We start from the raw sequence: 19,173 nt of genomic DNA, 5'->3' as shown, positions 1-19,173 counted from the left end.
AACGTGCGTAGGGAAAGTACGTCTCGGCCGATTGGACCAAGGCGGAGAAAATAAATGAAGTTGTCACCTAGTTTTATGGCGTAGGAACCATGTATATAGTGCTCTTACGCGGAAGTCCCGATCTTACTACCAGATTATGGGTTCGGAGTTTAGGTATGGCTTGGGAAGGTATTAGGCACCTAAAACTGCCCGACCCATGAGTTGGCTTCCACTCATTGTGTCTTACGTTTTAATCTCATTAAAGGCATCCTCAATGTTAGGGACATATGGTATGCAATTGGCTAATCCTTTGACAAAATGCACTTGTAATTGGGTAGATCTAGGACGAGTTTAAGACTTCAAGAAACATATTGTTCAAGGCAAGTGTTAAAGTCATGAAGATCTGACCAAGAAACAAGTGAAGAAGAGTTGTTAATTAAATCTCGATAGAATCCTTTCTATCGAGATTTAATGTTGAAGCTTAACACAAGTTGTTTTTGTTAAGACTTACGAAATTAGAATTTCTAGATCTGATTTCCGGTCCATGCTTGTGTATTTGTATAGGGTTTCTTTTCTCACAACCCTAGACATATATAAGGCTTATTTTAAAGGTCGTTACTAGTGGATGCCAAGAGAATACAAGCAGATTGTGACCTAGTTCATTATTCTCTCTATAGAAGTTACTGCGTCTTTACGCCAAGGGTTTTGTGACTAAGGAGCTTCCTGATCTTTATTGTGGATGAAGTGATGAACTTTGCAGCCAACATCTTCTTCAAGTTGTTGGAGTTAGTCAAGTACTAGGATCCGTCAATCATTGGTTAGTCACTTACTGAGATTTGTGCATTAAACAGAAAAATTACCGTTACAATACAAGTTTAATTGGGTATTAGGGTAAGAGTTCAACTGTAGGTTGGTATTTCGGGATAGGCTATAGGGTTTGGTAATATTCCTTATATTTATAACCGCTTGTGATTGATAATAATGAATTCTTGGGAGTTGTGACCTTAAATTCACCCGGTGGGGTTTTGCCTCGGTGGTTTTCTCCATTCATAAACAAATCACCCGTGTCAAATTTATATTCCACTACATTTAGTTTAGTTGGTGATTTGTTTATGCTACCACGTTGTTGCATGTAATTTGATCTAATTAATTTGCTTGGGTAATTAATTAATTTGTAAGGGGTCAATTCATTTTAACCCAACACTTAACATTGCATTCTAAACACACACCCACATAGTTTTAAAAACCGGACCGAACCGGCCAATCTGACCTGTTTAATCAGGAACCGGCTCTTAATCCGGTCCAGTTATGTCATAAAACTGAAAATAAGCTAAAAAACGCTAAATAGTAAAAACCGGCCGGTTCAATTGGAAAATCGGGAACCGGCGCGGTTGAACCGATTACTGACCAGTTTGTCTTTTCTCACCTAAAACTACGCCGTTTAAGTGGAGGAGTCCTAAATCTAACCCTAACTGAGCTAACACTCTCATCTAAACTCACTTCTCTCACTCTCACTTCACACTTCTCTCTCAAGCCTCACGCCTCTCAACTCTCAAGACTCACCGTCGAGCAGCCTCACCGTCAAGCAACCTCACCCATTCTGCGAGTCACACCTCATGCAACACGCCTCTCAACTCTCAAGACTCACCGTCGAGTGGCCTCAACGACAAGCGGCCTCACCCACTTTGTGAGTCACGCCTCACGCAACACGCCTCTCAACTCTCAAGACTCACCGTCGAGTGGCCTCAATGTCAAGCAGCCTCACCCACTCTGCGAGTCACGCCTCACGCAGCACGCCTCATTGCCTCGCCTCTTTTCCTCACCTTTCTACCTTGCCTCTCTGCCTCCACGTACGCCGCCAAGCCCACGATCTTCTCTTCTCCCGATCGAAACTGAAAATGGTATGGTTTAATTTCATTTTTCATTTTTCATTTTTCCCTTTCTTTTTTCATTTCAATTTCCCTTTCTTTCTTTTCATTTTTCTTTTCTTTTTTCACTTAAATTTCTCATTTCCATGCTTCAATTCTCGTTTGTAGGAGAAATTTCTGGACCTTAGAGACAAATGTTGCAATTTATGGTTGTGATTATAGACCTCTGAAGTGCTGGGGTTTTTTTTTATTTTTTTTAAAATTTTTTTATTTCTTCCTCTGAAGTGCCCTGCTCTCTGTTTCTCGGCTTCATCAGGTAACATTCTTTTCTTTTGATTTTGCTTTTGATTTTGATTTTGATCATTTTCTTTTATCGGTTCTGGCTTTTTTTTTTTTTTTTTTTTTTTTTTTTTCATTTCTCTCGGCTTCATCTCAGATTCTCCATTCATGTTCTTGGCTTCATGTAATGAACTTATTTGTTATTTGCCATTTGGATGTAAATGTAATGACTATTGAACTTATTTATTTGGTTTTGTTGAAAGTTTATTATGTTAAGGATGATTGTTTTGTAATGTTATTATTTTAAATTCTTTAAAAAGATGTTATATACTTATATACTTGTATTTTTTTTTAAAAGGAAACATATTTATTACTATTGGTTTTAGACTTTTAGTATATTAAAATTTTTTTTAATTATTTATATAATTTAAATAAATAATAATTAAATTATTTATGATGTCACTGGTTCGACCATCGGTCGAACCCTTGTCCGACCTTAAAACCGGTAAACCATGCACACACACACACACATCTATGCATACAATATGGCATCTTCATCCCAAACCCTAACATACATCTATCATGATATTGCATCACATATCTTATTCAAGGTAGCAAACAAACAAACACATATCACATAGGCAAAAACATCACAAGGCTAATTCAAACATCATATTATTGAGTCCAAGGCATGGCATACATTCTTACACATTATGTTTCAGCAAAACAAGATCAAGGTTATATCACAAACAAATGCATGTTCATATGAATGCATGACTTATCTTACTTACCTTGCTGCATCACATCACCTATACATCACTGTATGATCATATAAATGCATGTTCATGGTATATCAAAGATTTATAATTGAAAGGAAACCCTAATCTAACATATGAAGAATGAAAAAAAACTTAAACAGAGAAACAAAGGATTAAGTAGCATAAAACACAGCAACACAGAAGAATATTGCATAAACATAAAAATGAAACAGAAGTAGAAAATGTTGAATTAGGGTTTTGGGCTTGAGTACACGTATGCATACATAGGGCCTACGTATGCGACCCAATTGTATGTGTACGCATACTTCGAGTATGCATACGTATACACACCCAAGAACCTTAACCTATAAAAGAAAAGCAGAGCAGAAACTTAAAATGATAAATCTAACAACCTAACATGTTTAAAAACAATAAAGCAAAGGGAACCTAAACTAAACACGCATATTATAACATAATCAAAGCAAGAAAAGCAAAGAAAACAAAAATTAAAACAAGAAAAGAAAAGAAAAAGGTTTACAACATATACCTTAAACAAAAAAGCCTCTTAGCTTGATTTTGATCGTTTCCTTTAGTCAAATCTATTCATAACCAAACAAAATTGATTAGTAAACCTCAAAACTCGAAGATCAAGACCAAAAAAGGTCCCAATCAAAAGAAAATTGACTTGAGAATGTTTTGTGAAAAAACTTTCTCTTTGATTCACTATTTCTAGTGAATCTTAGGTTTTCCCTTAGGATTTGCTCTGTGTCTTAAAAATGTACATGTATGGCTTTCTATGTTAAGAAAATAGGGGTTTGAAATGACTCCCATACGATGTGGGATTCGTTCTAAACCTCAGTTTTAATGTAGAAAAACTTGTCTATCATAGTTTCTAGAACCCTACCATACATACACATGCCTGTGTACGCGTACACATCAATGAAGTAGATACCGTACCGGTATCGGCTGGAATGTACCGTATCGATACGTATACCGGTATCGAAACGATAACGTTTCGTACCGGTTTAAATACCGGCCAATTTCGGGCAATACCGGCCGGTACCGAGTGTACCGATCGGTACAGAAAAAAGCTTTTATTTATTTATTTTAGTTTTGTAATTTTTGAATTTTTGTAAGGGCATAATGGTAACTTATTTACATTAACTTATTAGTATTATTTGTTTTCTTAGTATGCAATGAACAATTTAGCTTTCTATTTTTTATATTGTGTTTTTATTTTTTTAATTGATGCTAAAGTCTAAAACTATGAATAATTTGTTCTGAATTGAGGTAATTTTTTATGATAAACTTTTATATTTATTATAATATTAGTGAAATATTATATGCTTATAAACATGGTTCTAGAGATTTTGTGTATGATAGCGGTAAACCCGACACTGTACACCGATATTCAATGGTACTTGAAATATATCGTACCGCTGGCCAAACCGGTACAACTTCCGGTACGGTATTGACTTCCTTGGTACACATGCATAAAGTTTACGTACGCATACACGTGTCTGCATATGCATGCCTAAGGGTTTTCGTGACCTTCTTTTCCAAAAATAGATTTATTTAGCTCATAAAAAACTTTCCTCAAGTCAAATCAAGTCTGATCGAACCCTAAACCAACCTTAAGCTTTAGAGTTTTACAATCATTGGGGAATGGGGGCCTGAGTCATAAAGGAGTACAAAATGCGGTGTCTGCAGCACCATGAGGGGCTTTTATTAAGATCCAACAAAGAAGAAAGGATAAAGGCAAAAATGCAAAACTGACCCTCTAACTTTCAGTCTTTTTCATTTCAGTCCTCTAACTTTCAATTTTGTCATTTCAGTCCTCTGACTTTCAGTTTTGTCATTTCAGTCCTCTAACTTTCAATTGTTGTCAATTTGGTACTCCGTTAAACCTCAATTATGTCCTCCCGTTGATTGAGCCAAAACGACGTCGTTTTGGCTTCTTATTTTTTAAATAAATTTCAGATTTAAAAGAAAATTAAAAAAAAAACTAATATTAAAAAAAGAAAAAAAAAACATTTACTCGATCAAAAGACTCAAAACTGAGAATCATTCCACACCCAAATCCAAAATTTTGATATCAGTGGGACCTTCAACACCCGAAATTTCTATAACTAGCTCGATATCCCTTTCAGCCTCACCTCCATCTCCTTCCTCCAAACCCTTGTCCTTGAGTTCGAGCTCCCCGTCCTCTTGTACGACCACCGGAACTTCTCCGATTCCGTGTCCGACTTGCCTATCACCCTGAGTCAACTCTGTGCTGGACTCGCCGTTGCCGTCGTCGACGTCGATGGCCAAGTGCATGGGATACAGTTCCTGTACGCCCCTGACGCCTTCAACGCCATGTCCTTAAGTTGTGAAAACAAAGAAAATGACGGAATTGCCCCTTGCAATTAGAGCCAGTTACAAAAATTTCCTAGTGTTAAGCACTTTTATACAGTGCTTGAGAACTGAGAAGTGAGGGATTTGATAGCTTGAGTTTGGGTGCCGGGAGATCATGTAACATTTAAAGAGTCAAATGATATTTTTAATGAGTCATGTGACTTGTTTAAATAATATACATAAATAATCTTATAAATTGCCACGTGATAAATTGAAGGAAATAGTTTCAAATCGGATTGGAGGTTACATTTTTTTTTCATACCCACTTAAAGTTCGTAACAATTCAACAACAGGTCCAGCCCAGAACAATCCAACAACAAATCCAACAACTCAATTCTCCTGTAGCTACAAACGGCCATTTGGCTCTCCTCTAAATCTCTTTAATTTCTACAAAACCAACCAAAACTATAAATGGGCATTCGTTTTTATATCGTTCTAATCAAAATTTCAGTTCTTTCATCTCCAATATTAGTATTTGTAAGGTTTTTTCATTAGGTACGTATTCGCTTTGTGCCATTTTAAGGAGTTCTAAGATAAATGGAGACGGGGTTTTGAAGGTTTGGGGTATTGTGACCATATTAAGGAGTTGGCAGCGTGCTTAGCGTCACAGCGTTGTGGGACAGTGCTTCTTGTGGCTTCGGGTTGCTACGTTGCGGGTCCCATGCATATATAACTTAAGAATCATCAACCAGCCACGACATCGTCACCTTGGTCGTTGCGGCGTCTCAATTATGGTTGTAAAGAGATATGAAAACACCCAAAACGTGTTCTTTTTAAACATTGCACGGTGGTTTTTTAGAACAATTTTTTAAGTTGTGTTTTTAAAAGAACCCAACCAAACAAGAGCTTGGCCTATTTGGTTTGTTCTCAACACTCAAAATATTACATAAATTTCATTAAGTTATTTACAAGAGCGTTCTCTCCACACACACACAAAAAAGTGAAGTGAAAATAGGCCTGGGTTGTTTTAGAGAACTGTTCTCCACAATAAAAAATTGAAAACAATTTTTTGTGATAGAATTTTAACTTATAATATCCGCTCTATAATGATTACTTTATATCATCATGCTAAAATACTAATTAATTTTTGGTATAGTTCCAAATTTCTTATTCGATGATAAAAGATTCATTTATGCTACTAAAACCAACTAAAAAGCAGTTTTCTAAAAGCATGTTCAAAATACTCATCAAACAATTGCTACTTGTTAGTATTAATTTATGGGATCCACCACTTTTTGTTTTTAAGTTGGTGATTAGGATGTGCGTTAGATCCGTTAAAATGTGAAACGTGACAATTTCAGACATGTCCAAATCCCAACAGGTGCAGTGTATAAGAGTACTAGATCCAAGCCAATTCGATCAGAATGAACAGGCACAAAATTTGTCTTAGTGTCTTTCACTTTTTTGTTTTTAAATCAAGTAAATATGGCTACCAAAGCAGATGTTATCTATTATTGGATAATTAAGACTCTAGCTAAAATTCAGTTTTGCTAATGGATTGCTTATCTAATTTGGGTTATATTGTTAGACTTATTAAGCATATTTTAACTGAAATGGCATTTTGTCTACTCCATTGGTAGTACGCTCTCTGGCTCCATCTCTGACTCTATCATCAATGGTCTACCTCGAGGGCTGCCAATAACTTAAACTCTCTTATTTAAGCTTATGGTTGTCAATTACTTTGCATCAGGTAATTGACAACCATAAGCTTCCATTTTCATATAGCTTTACTTTGTCTCAACTCGCTTGTAATTTCCAATAACGTCTAGGTCATGATATGTTGCATACTTTTGTCCCTGCCATAATCTGTAAATAAACTTAAAAACATGAAAGGAAGTTGAGTTTGTTTTCACCACATTTAAAAATTGTTTAGAGGATTTTCATGACTTTATTTAATGAAAAATGGTCAGGGGCCGCGCTACACATCAAATATATATATATATATATATATATATATATATATATATATATATATATATATATATATGAATGAGTGTGGTTATGTGCGTTAATAATTAATACAAAATTAATGAGTTTAGTTTAGTCATTTAGTTTAAAATATTTTTATAAAAAAATAACAAATAGATAATAACAATTGCATAAAAATAAAAATTTTAGATAAACTTAACAAAATAAAATAGTCATAGGCTCATAGCTACCCACATTGGCAATAGATACTCACAATGAATTATCATATAGCAATTCAAAATTTGAGAGTTTGTAGAAGAAAATTGTAAAACTTCATGTATTAATTTTTATTTGTTGATAATTCGATATATTAAAGTTATTTTTTTATTAAAATTTTTTAATGATTCCCTAAACAAAATTTTTGAAGCCACCACTGAAAATGGTAGATGATTATCGTTTTGAAATTTGAAAGCAAACAGCTAAGTGGCTAACTGCTGATTGAAGTTGCATCACTTCAATGTATACATCTCTGATTCCTTCCTCTCTCTTTTTTTTTTTGGAACAAAAACTTTCTTCAAACCAGAAGAAACTATGAACAACCAGCTTCCTAGCTACATCTCTGATTAACCTTTAGGCAATACATAAGAAATTGTTTATCACCGCCCAGCAGCCTAGCTAGTGCATATTCAAGTCATGGTATTCTCATACTATAAATCTTGACAAGTTTTTATTTTATATTAATAATTCGAAAATTTAAGAATAAAAATTGAAACCTTAGACGTCTATATTAAAAACACTAATTAAGAAAATAACAATTGAATTACAAATTTATTGGCATCTTGATAGAACTTTACATACGGTTATATCAATGACATTTTGTAACTAATTTCGAAAGATATTCAATAGTTTAATGTATTATACCAGAGATGAGAAAATGAAAAATGATAGCCTAAACACATTTCATAGAACTGGGTACTCTAATTTTTTCGTTATATGTGTACCATTCATCGTAAGACTATTTATAGAGAATCTACATTACTCTTGAGATTCAGATTCCTAGGAATGTAATTTCTAGAAATAACATTCCTAGGAATGTAGCTATTCCTATGTTTGGCTTCATTGGAAATGTGAAATGATAATATTTGATTTATTTTCAGGATTCTTAAATGAATTATTTATTTTTTCCATTATATTCTTAGATTTGAACGTAAATTACCAAGTCCTTTAAAAAAATCTTCTTCTAAATAAATAATGAAAAACCAAATATAAACTATTAATTTTGACAAATTCATTAAAATTATAGTCTAACATAACTATTTAAATTCTTAAATGTTTTTATTCTTAATAATAATTTTTAAAAGAGTTTAATTCATAACAAAACAACCTGACAACTTTTTTTTCCACACGTGAAACCTAAATAAAACTTTGCTAAAGAATATATCAACATAGTTATTTATCCTGTTTATAATATTTTGGTGGGAAAAGATAAAAACAACGGAAAAGATACTGATGATTTTTTTTTTAATCTTAATTGCTTAAATGATAAGGAAATGGTTAAAATTGTCAATTTATAAAAAATATAATTTTCTTTAAGCTTGGGAATGTGAATTCCCGCCTCATTTAAAGGGAATCCATATTTCCACTGAGAGGGGTTTAAGGAGGGAATCCAGATTCTCTTGGTATCTGATTTCCTAGCGTGATTTGCAACCAAACATGAGAATCTTTAAACATTCTTAAAAATCTTAAAATATTACCCCGTACTAAACGCCACGTATACGCAATCTCACACATACATATGAATGGAGACAAAAAACTGTCAATATTAATGTGACATCACATCAATAATGTAATTATTCCATATTCATTAAAATACTTTATCTTCAATGTGATCCGATGTATGGTTGAATAAAGAAACGTGGTTATATGCCATTTGCTTTAAATTTGAAGTTATTTGAACACTACAATCCCATATTGGCTGTCAACCAATTTGGCAATTCACAAGATCTATTATTCACGGCTTGATATTTTGAAAAAGTAGAAGATTTCATATTTTTACTGTTTATATGTATAGATTTGTTTAAATAGTTTTAATCTGCGAGCAATCTCACCAATGCATAAAATTAAAGTAGAAGTAGACTATCAATATCGCATAACCTTATCCTGATTCATCTTTTTATTCACTATAATATTTCTCCTAGTTTGACAGCATGATTTCATCTTTTCAAGGGTCCGAGCATAAACAAACAATTTTCATTATCTAGTAATGAAAATTATACAATGATTCAAGGTTCATTTATTTCATGAATACCCTACCTAGTTGTAGCAAAATATAAATAAAGTTAATAATACCCCTTCAAAAAAAATTTAAAAAAATAAAGTTAATAATGTGCACAGTAATTGTTTCATGATACACACATCAAGTTAATAATCTATCAAGGTGTACTACTAAATTCCATAGCAAATTACTCTAAATTCTCTTACATAAATGAAGTACTTTTACATAAATGCTGGGAAAATGAAAAGACTGAAAACAATTGATATAGTGAGTCGTTTCAAGAAACATAAGATGTCACAAGGGGTTTTTTTGAATTCACAAAAAGTGCACTAAAATACACCAGGGGGAAAAAAGCATATACATGTCTGGATTTTTTTAATTTAAAAAAATCTGAATGCATAGGGGAATATAACCACTATTTATAATAATATTAAGAAAAATTTTCAAGGTCATATAAAAGTAAGATTTTTTTTTCTTTAATAATTCGATGATTACAATGGGGGAGGGATAGATTGAAACTTGGATGTTTCTGTTAGAAATTCAAAGACGTTCTAATCAGTTGACCTACAAGATTCTTGATGATAAAAGGCAATAATTGAAAATTAGAAAATGAGTAAATGAGTAAATTTGCCGCATAAGCAACAATATATAAAAATATTGAACAAAATATTTTATTTAACCAAATCACACAATTGGATTTTATTGAAGCAAAACAGATTTTACTATAAATATTTAGAATGATCATAGGTAATAGATGAGAGCAAGAGCCAGTTCATTAAAAACTTAGGAATGAATTGTTTGTTTGGTTCAAACATTTCTAGCTAGGAGAACTTCTGCAATCAATTTGTCCAAGTTCTGATAAGAAGTTCCACCAGGTCTGGTAGCTACCTCTGCCTTTGTCTTCCACTCTAGTACTTTCTTCATTTCACTACCTTTTTTGCCATCCATTAACTCTCTAACAAGGTTCTCCACTTCATCTCTTTGAACATTATTATCTATCTCCATCCCGATGCCCCCACACAGTAAAACAATATATACAGTTGATTTGTTGCTCTGCAAAGAAGGGCCAAGATATTATTGGCACTCCATTACACACACTTTCAAGTATTGAATTCCACCCATTATGAGTCAAAAATCCCCCAATTGATGGGTGCTTTAGGATTTGTTCTTGAGGACACCAATTTGCTAACATGCCTCTATTTTTAGTTTTAGTAAAAAATTCAGGGGGAACAATAGCTATATGACCTACCACAAGATCAGGCCTTATAATCCATAAGAAGGGTTTTTCACTGTTTGCTAAACCCCAAGCAAATTCTATGAGCTGTTGAGGTGTTCTAACAGTTATACTACCAAAATTTACATAAACTACAGAGTTGGGTTCTTTTGAATTTAGCCATTCCAGACATCCTGGTTCTTCTTTCCATAGATTGGAATTTATTGATTTCAAATTTTCATCCTCAATCTAATCAGCAAGCAATGAAAGTGGTCCAATGGTGTATAAACGGGAAAGCATGGAGGATAAAGCATCCAACACGTCCTGTTCAAAGGAGTTGAATGTATTCAAAATGATTGCTGAAGCTCTAAGAGTCCTCTTGGTTTCATGGAGGACGAACTTGAGTACGATATCGTTCTCATCTGTAGTTCTTCTGAAATTCGGAAGATCCTTAAGACGAATATTCTTCATTCCTGATATCCAATCTATTTTTGTTTCCAAGTATCCATTTATTAGATAGCTTGCATCTGTGAATAACACAAAAATAGCATTTGTGAATAGCCTACTTGAATGTTAAAATATTAAAAAACTAGTACGTAAGTTTCCAAAATAATAATAATAATAATTTGGTAAAAAAAATTTATACTCAATTCAAGTCAAAGTAGAGTGTGAAAAAAAAAAAATAAATAAATAAAACTAGGTCTACAAGACTCGGTTTCTCTGTGCCCATGAAATCTCAACACAACAGGTCACTATTAATAATATATTATATTTTCATTCAGCGTATAAATCTCATTTTTATATTATATTTTTAATTTTCAGCAAAATAAATGGTATTTACTCCCACCGGTACTTGACATAGGGCAAAAGCTATTGTAGATCTCCCATTGACATCTCCTGTGTATAGGTTTATACTTTATACTTCTCATTTGTCAGTTTGTTTTTTATTTAAAATTAACATATATAATGGTTGGATGATACCTTTGAGTGGTATTAAACCTCGTTCAACTAGATGGCGAAAATGCATATAGCTCAAGAAGCCGCACGAGCTAGGTGTCCAGAATTGGACATCTGGAATTCCAAACTTGTCAGCAGCATCAAGAGTGAAGGACATACAACCATCAGAGATAATACAAGTCACAGGCGGCACGTTCGAAGACGAAGTGTCGTTGAGTTTGGAAAGGAGGTTGCAAAATGGGACTAGGCAATTCTTTGAGGTGGAGTCGCAAAGCGAGACAACGTCTTGGCTGACATCTGCGTCTGATGGTGGGAGGCCATCAGGAATGGCTTCGAAGTGAAAGTCTGCCAATCCATCAAGGGAGTTGGGGCCTCTGGACCTAAGCAAGCGTTTGCAGTTGTACTCAGTGTGTACAAAAGTGACGTGAAAGCCTTTATGGTGGAGGAGTTTTGCTAGCTTGAGCATTGGAGTAATGTGACCTTGTAGTGGGACTGGGACACAAACAACATGAGGTCTAGTAGCTGTAGCTCCCGTTATGGAACCCATCTTTCTCTCTCTCCGAAATACCCACACAAAAACAGAAAATATGTAGGACAGTTCAGAGATATCAAAGGTCATTCCCGCCCTTTCCTTTTATAGACTTACTGCCAAACAAAACAGAGCTTTTACTAAGTATTTTTATCTTTTTCATGGGAAACTACTGTTTGACAATGAACTTTCACACTTACCTCTACCCAGCTAGGTGGCTGGACCATCTCATTAAAAAAAAAAAGGTTCAAAATTTCAATTCCATTTATGAATTATGACCTGTACTCAGCAACCTCATTAAAAACACCATGCCCCACGTCCTAATTAATATTGCTACTACCCTGATCTTCCTCTGTCTATGTCTCTCTTAAGGATGGCATGTTTTGAGTTCAATGGCGATCACATGGCTTTTTATTTGTCGCCTTTTTATACCTGAAAAAGAAACGACAATAATGGTTGCTGGAGTATTTATTTAGTCATTAGTGCTGGTCAGGGCCCCAATCAGCCGTGGTCAAGGCTTTAGACTCAAGCCAGCTTTTATATATATATATATATATATATATATATATATATATATATATATATATATATATATATATATTTTGCTAACCCAAGCCAGTTTATATATATGTGGCTGTAAATGATTGAGTTAAATATATAGTGTACAAAATGTTTAACTTTTAATTGTTTATTTTTATCATCGCACACTCTTGGTGCAATGGTCATTCCACAAGTACAAGTGCTTGTGAAGTGTGGAGGGCAAGAGCCGGAGTTCACGTATCTAGGAGGAAGTTTCACACACATAAACACTTAAATTAGGCTAGAGTAGAATTCTATCTTGTATAATAATAAAAAATTGTTTATTTTTTGTATTTTAAAATAATACATTAAATATGAATTTATTAATTGATTAGTAAATAATAGTTCTCTAAAAACGTAATTTTGAATGCATGTCAGAAAGAATGAGAACTTATAATCTAACAGTGGAATTTTTGTAATATTAATCGAATAAAATGTTGTCGAGAGATGAATATTTGAACGTCAATATTCAATGGAACTGTTAGGTTCATATTTTTATGTAATTGACATGTCCAATGACAAAACACATTTTACTTGTATTTGGATAAATTTAAATAGGGTCAAGATGATCATTACAAGTGGTTACATTGAAAACATGAAGATTACTTAAGAATTACTTAAGAAAAGCTTAATCAGCAAGTCACAATACCTCCTTAATGCTTGTCGATCTATCGAGATTTACTGAAACTCGAAACCTATCTCGATGCCTCTCGATCTATCGAGCTTACAGGATTTCTAATACAGACTGCAACATTTTAATTCTATTGGCTATTTGTTTATGGGTTTGTACAATCCTTATTGGGCTAGGAAAGTCCAACGTTTGTATAAACCTAATTGGAATAGAAGAGCTCATTAAAAAGGTCCATAAGGAGGAGGAGAAAGAAAACCTTAACCCTAGGATAAGGTTTTCTTTTTGAAATCTTAGCTCCTACAAAAAAAAAAAAAAAAAAAAAAAAAAGATATTAATCCACCTTTTGTACGATTTTGGGTTCTGTAGCCAAGCAAAGTCTCCAGCATCAACATTATCTTATTGGTGTTTTTATATAAAGCTCTTACAAATCAACTACAACAATCAATGAGTTGCTTTGGAGTTAATCACGTATTGGAATTTGTGTAAAGGAGCTAGTCACAAATTGGAGATTTGTGTAAAGCAAAGACGTCTGCTACAAGATCAAGTTCAATTGGGTATTGAAGCAAAGATTCAATTGTAGGTTAGTATTTTGGGATAAGCTAAGAGTAGTGGTAAGATTTCTAATACTTGTAACTGCTTGATTATTGATTAGTGGATTCTTGGAGTGGTGACCTTAAATTCACCCAGTGGAGGTTTTGTCTTGCGAGAGATTTTCCTTATTTGCCAACAAATCACCGTGTTAATTTATTTTCTACTACATTTAGTTTATTTGGTGATTTGTTGGTGCCTCCATGATTTGCATGTAATTTTATCAAACTAATTAACTTAGATAATTGAATTAATTAACCAGGGTCAATCTATTTTAACCCAACAAGAACCATGCTTTGAGCCTAGTGGTGTTGATCTGCTTGCTATTTCTGCCCCAAACATCGCATTTCTAGTTGCAATTTCAGTATATTTTTGCTATTATTTATCGGCCCCATTGCACTTTTTGGTACTATTAATGGGTGCTACTGTACTATTCAGCTAACTTTTACTTTTATCTACAGTAATTTTAACAAAAAAATTTCAGTTTCAGCTAAATAAGTTGTTTCTAAACGAACACTTAGTAAAACTCAATTTTATTAAATTAAATTCACTTTTTGAAAAATTCCAACGTAACTCGATATCTTGGATATTGATTTCTATTCATGACAAAAAAATGTCCAGTGAAATTCAATATATCGAGTTATACTAAAAACAAAATTCGTATGGAAACTCAATTTTGACAAAATCAAGTTCCACGTGGATTTATTCATATTATTTTTTTAAATGAGAAAAGTCATGTCAACTTAGTCCACCATGGTAGAATTTAGCCATAACTCGAAAATCTTGAAATCGAGTTATATGCATAATTCGATTTTCAAAAAATTGAGTTTAAAAATAAGGACGTATTTCTGAATAGTTTGAAAAGATAAACAAATTGCTGCATTGTTTACTAATTAGGGACAAATGCCCATTTTCTCTCATAAAACACCATATATATATATATATATATATATATAGTACTGATTTAACCAAAATATACATTATTGAAATTTATTGCAATAAAAAGGGACTAGATTTTATATAAATATTTATGATGATTAGATGTAGCAGATGAGACCGAGAGTACAAGTTTATTGAAAACTAGAAAGTCTTCTTCGTTTGGTTCAAACATTTCCAGCTAAGAGAACTTCAGAAATCAATTTGTCCATGTTTTGGTAAGAAGAACCGCTAGGTTTGGTAGCATCCTCTGCCTTTATCTTCCACTCCATTGCCTTCTTCTTCAATTCTATTCCTTTCTCACCATCCATTAATTCTCTAACAAGTTTCTCTACTTCATCTCTTTGAACATTATTATCTATCTCCATTCCAATGCCCCACTCAACACAACAATATCGACAATTTGTCAGTTGCTCAGCAAAAAAAGGCCAAGAGATCATTGGAACTCCACAACACACACTCTCAAGTGTTGAATTCCACCCGCTATGTGTTAAAAAACACCCTATTGACGGGTGCTTTAGGATTTGTTCTTGATGACACCAACTTGCTAACATGCCTCTATCTTTTGTTTTGGTAACAAATTCAGAAGGAACAATAGCTGAATTACCTCCCACAAGATCAGACCTTATAATCCACAAGAAGGGTTTTTCACTATTGGCTAACCCCCAAGCAAACTCAATGAGTTGGTGAGGTGTCATAATAGTTATACTACCATAATTTACATATACTACCGAGTTGGGTTCTTTTGAATTTAACCATTCCACACAGCCCGATTCTTCTTTCCATAGATTGGAACCTATTGATTTCAAGTTATCATCCTTAATTTGATCAGCCAGCAACATAAGTGGTCCAATGGTGTATATGCGAGGAAGCATGGAAGATAGAGCATCTAACACTTCTTGTTCAAAGGAATCAAATGTGTTCAAAATGACAGCTGAGGCTCTTGGAACTCTCTCACTTTCGCGGATTTTGAAGTTGAGCATGATGTCATTCTCATCTGTAGTTCTAATAAAACTTGGAAGATCCTTAAGACGAATATTTTTCATCCCGGGAATCCAATCGATTGTAGTTTCTAAGTATCCATTTGTTAGATAGTCTGCATCTGTAAATCACACCGAAGTAGGGTTGATCTTTATGAATAGCCTACTCCACTGTAGTACTAAAATCTAGCATTCAATTAAAAAAAAAACAATAATAGAAAAGGAAAGAATTTTTTTTGATAGTTTGATGGCTATTATAAGTGTAATTGACATACATAACATATTATTGCATCTCCCATGCACATCTATTATTATATAGACTTTTAATTTTTTTTGTTTGGCTTTTTATTTTTATATTTTTCATTTGAGATAAAAATTCTCCTCTAGCTTAATCTTTTGCTCCACTCCCTCTATTCTACTTCATCTTCATGCTCCACAAATCAAATCTGCCACCTATCCACTTATTCCTAATTATGAGTTAACAGTGTCAAATATGATAAGAGTAATGCTTTTATTTTTTATTTTTTTTATTTGATGGGAAGTAATGCTTTCTTTTTATAAATGATAAGAGTAATGCTTTAGCCAACTATTTAAAAAACCGTGTACATTTTATTTAAAAACTTGTTTATGATTTAAGAAAACTTAAAAGACCCAAACTAACTCTCCACTTTCACCGCCGCTCAGATTCAAATTTAACAACTTGATTATAATTCTTAAAAATCTTAACTCCAAAACTGAAAAATCCATTTGTATTTCTTCGGTGACCCGTGGATTTTACAAACCCAGTTGTATTTTCTCCATAGACCCATATGGGTTTTAGAGAGTCTAGACTATTTTACAAACTCATATTTTACAGATTTTACAAACTCAGGTGTGCAAAATTCAAAATCCATTTGTATTTCTCTAGAGAGAAGACTTCCAATTATAATTGTCATGCTGTCAAAGTAGTTAAGAGAAAAATCCTGTTGTATTTGTCTTCTCTTTTGTGTAAAAAAAGAAAAATTTTCAACTACTATTCAGCAACATGATAGGTGGAGCCGTGGAGGTCTCCTCCGTAGGCATAGTCATACCGGTTGAGAGAGTGGAGGAGGGAGAGGAGATGGACAGTTTGTGCAAAGTTTTTATTTTTCAGATTTAATTCTTTTTAAATAAGTTTTTAAAAATATCATTAGGTTTATTTTAATTATATGACGTGTACTTCAGTAATTTAATAGCTTATGTGGACCATACCACACTAATAATTTTCAAAACGTTTGTAAACTAGTTTGCCTTTCGTTTGTCTCACATCATCTTATACTATAGACTACAGTATAATCAATGCATATATATAACACAATTAAAAATAATTACAATTACACACACATATATATATACATATATATATATATATATATATACACACTAAACTCATTATACACAATTTGTGTGTGCAATAAGCCTTTTTTATTTTTTATTTTGAATTTAGTGAAATAATATTTATTAGTAAAATAAAAATAGTGTTCTAATTTTTAAAATCTTGATAAAAGTTTGAAAACCTAAAATTTAATAATTTAAAAAAAATAGTAAATTACTATTTTAATCAGCTTGTGTTTTTTAATTGAAAATTATTTAACTAAAAGATATAAGAATTTTAGAAAATTTAAAGATGTGTGTGAGAAAATTTAATAGTATAGAATATAGATACATGAATTTTACCTTCTACTTTTATTTCGTTGTTTTTTATTATATACACACGAGTTTACTTTTTATTTTTATTTATTAGATTTTTGATGATTTATTTATTTTATACTTTTCTCCCTGAGCACTTTATTAACTTATTTAGGAAAAAATATTAAATAAGACATATGACACAAATTTAGACAATAATTAAAATTTAGTTCAAAATCTAGTTGCAATTTCTTAAGAGCATTGATTTTAATTATATATATATATATATAGATGATGTCAAAGGTCCGGTAACTTATTTGGCACATTTTCATGCATAAAATGCTTGAGAGTTTTGAAAAAAAATATTCGAGATACAGAATTAATACTATATTTTAACGGTCTAAAAAAAAACTTTTATAATAATACATAATAAGGGAAATGATCTCTATTAAAATCTCTTAATTACCTTTTTTTTTTTTTTTTCCTTTCAAAAGGGAGATTCACTTTTAAAAAAATCGAATCATCTTTAAAAAAAACATAAAATAAAATAAAATAGAATGAATTTGAAGATTTAAATTATACCTTTGAGGGGTACTAAACCTCGTTCAACTAGATGGCCATAATGCATATAGCTCAAGAAACCGCAAGCACTAGGTGTCCAGAAAAGCACACATGGAATTCCGAACTTGTCAGCAGCATCAAGAGTGAAGGACATACAACCATCAGAGACAATAGAGGTAATAGGAGGCACATTCAAAGACGAAGTGTCGTTGAGTTTAGAAATGAGGTTGCAAAGTGGGAGTAGGCAAGTCTTTATGGTGGATTTAACAAGAGAGGGAATATCTTGGCTGACATCTGCGTCTGATGGTGGGAGGCCATCGGGAATGGTTTCGAAGTGAAAGTCCGGCAAGCCATTAAGGGAGTTAGGGCCTCTAGACCTGAGTAAGCGATTGTGGTTGTACTCTGTGTTTACAAAAGTTATGTGAAACCCTTTGTGGTGGAGGAGTTTGGCTAGCTTTAGCATTGGAGTTATGTGGCCTTGAAGTGGAGCTGGGACGCAAACTACATGAGGCTTAGTAGCTGCTCTAATGGAACTCATCTCTTTCAATCTCAATTCTCAAACACGCACAAATTGATATGGATGGTTTGGAAAAAGGGTCATTCCTGGTGTTTATACACTGTCAAGTCATGTCTCTCTCTTCTTTTCTTTTTTTGTTAAAGTTTTGCTTTCCGAACAAATGGGACCATCTGTGGGTATTGAAGACGATTCGTCTCGAGATTTTTTTTATTTTAGATATCAGATATGAATGCTCCGACAACCCATTTTTGTCTGGCTTCCAACTTTGTTATGTGTGTCAAAAGAATCCTGCCCAAAGCTGTGGACAGTAATCAAAGTTTTTTATGCCTATATTATACAGGAAACTGTAGTGCAGTACATGGGTCGCTTTCTCAAAGGGTTATATTTTCCAATAAAATTTTCAAATTTTTTTTTGAATTTATTTATTTTATTATATTTATTAATGTTATGAATATTGTTTCAATTGAATTTAATTTGCTAATTAAAATGAAATATTTTGGTATCGTTAATTTTAGGTACAGTTTTGGAAACCGTTTTGAAATTACTAATAAAATATATATTTGTATATTAT

At 32.9% G+C, this 19,173-nt stretch overlaps 1 protein-coding gene and 1 pseudogene across 1 annotated transcript; both read right to left on the bottom strand.

Annotated features, from left to right (window-relative positions):
* Nucleotides 1-10,271: 10,271 nt before the first annotated feature.
* LOC142644745 (7-deoxyloganetin glucosyltransferase-like) lies at nt 10,272-12,181 on the bottom strand (annotated as a pseudogene).
* A 2,769-nt stretch (nt 12,182-14,950) lies between these two features.
* On the bottom strand, nt 14,951-18,732 carry LOC142642584 (7-deoxyloganetin glucosyltransferase-like). Its single transcript, XM_075816969.1, has 2 exons — nt 18,107-18,732; nt 14,951-15,999 (listed from the first exon to the last, which is right to left on the bottom strand). The coding sequence occupies exons 1-2, from the start codon at nt 18,621-18,623 to the stop codon at nt 15,065-15,067; spliced, it is 1,452 nt and encodes a 483-aa protein (XP_075673084.1). The 5' UTR covers nt 18,624-18,732; the 3' UTR covers nt 14,951-15,064.
* Between the last annotated feature and the right edge of the window lie 441 nt (nt 18,733-19,173).

This window comes from Castanea sativa, chromosome 7 (assembly GCF_040712315.1).
Source record: "Castanea sativa cultivar Marrone di Chiusa Pesio chromosome 7, ASM4071231v1".
In the NCBI taxonomy this organism is placed as follows: Eukaryota; Viridiplantae; Streptophyta; class Magnoliopsida; order Fagales; family Fagaceae; genus Castanea; species Castanea sativa.
This window is presented reverse-complemented; position numbering and strand designations above follow the sequence as displayed.

What these genes read in the sequence shown, in the direction of transcription:
- LOC142642584 (XM_075816969.1), bottom strand. Translation starts at nt 18,623, where the DNA reads ATGAGTTCCATTAGAGCAGCTACTAAGCCTCATGTAGTTTGCGTCCCA. An exon ending in AGGTTTAGTACCCCTCAAAG is followed by an intron (nt 16,000 to 18,106) that starts GTATAATTTAAA and finishes TGTGATTTACAG; the next exon opens with ATGCAGACTATCTAACAAAT.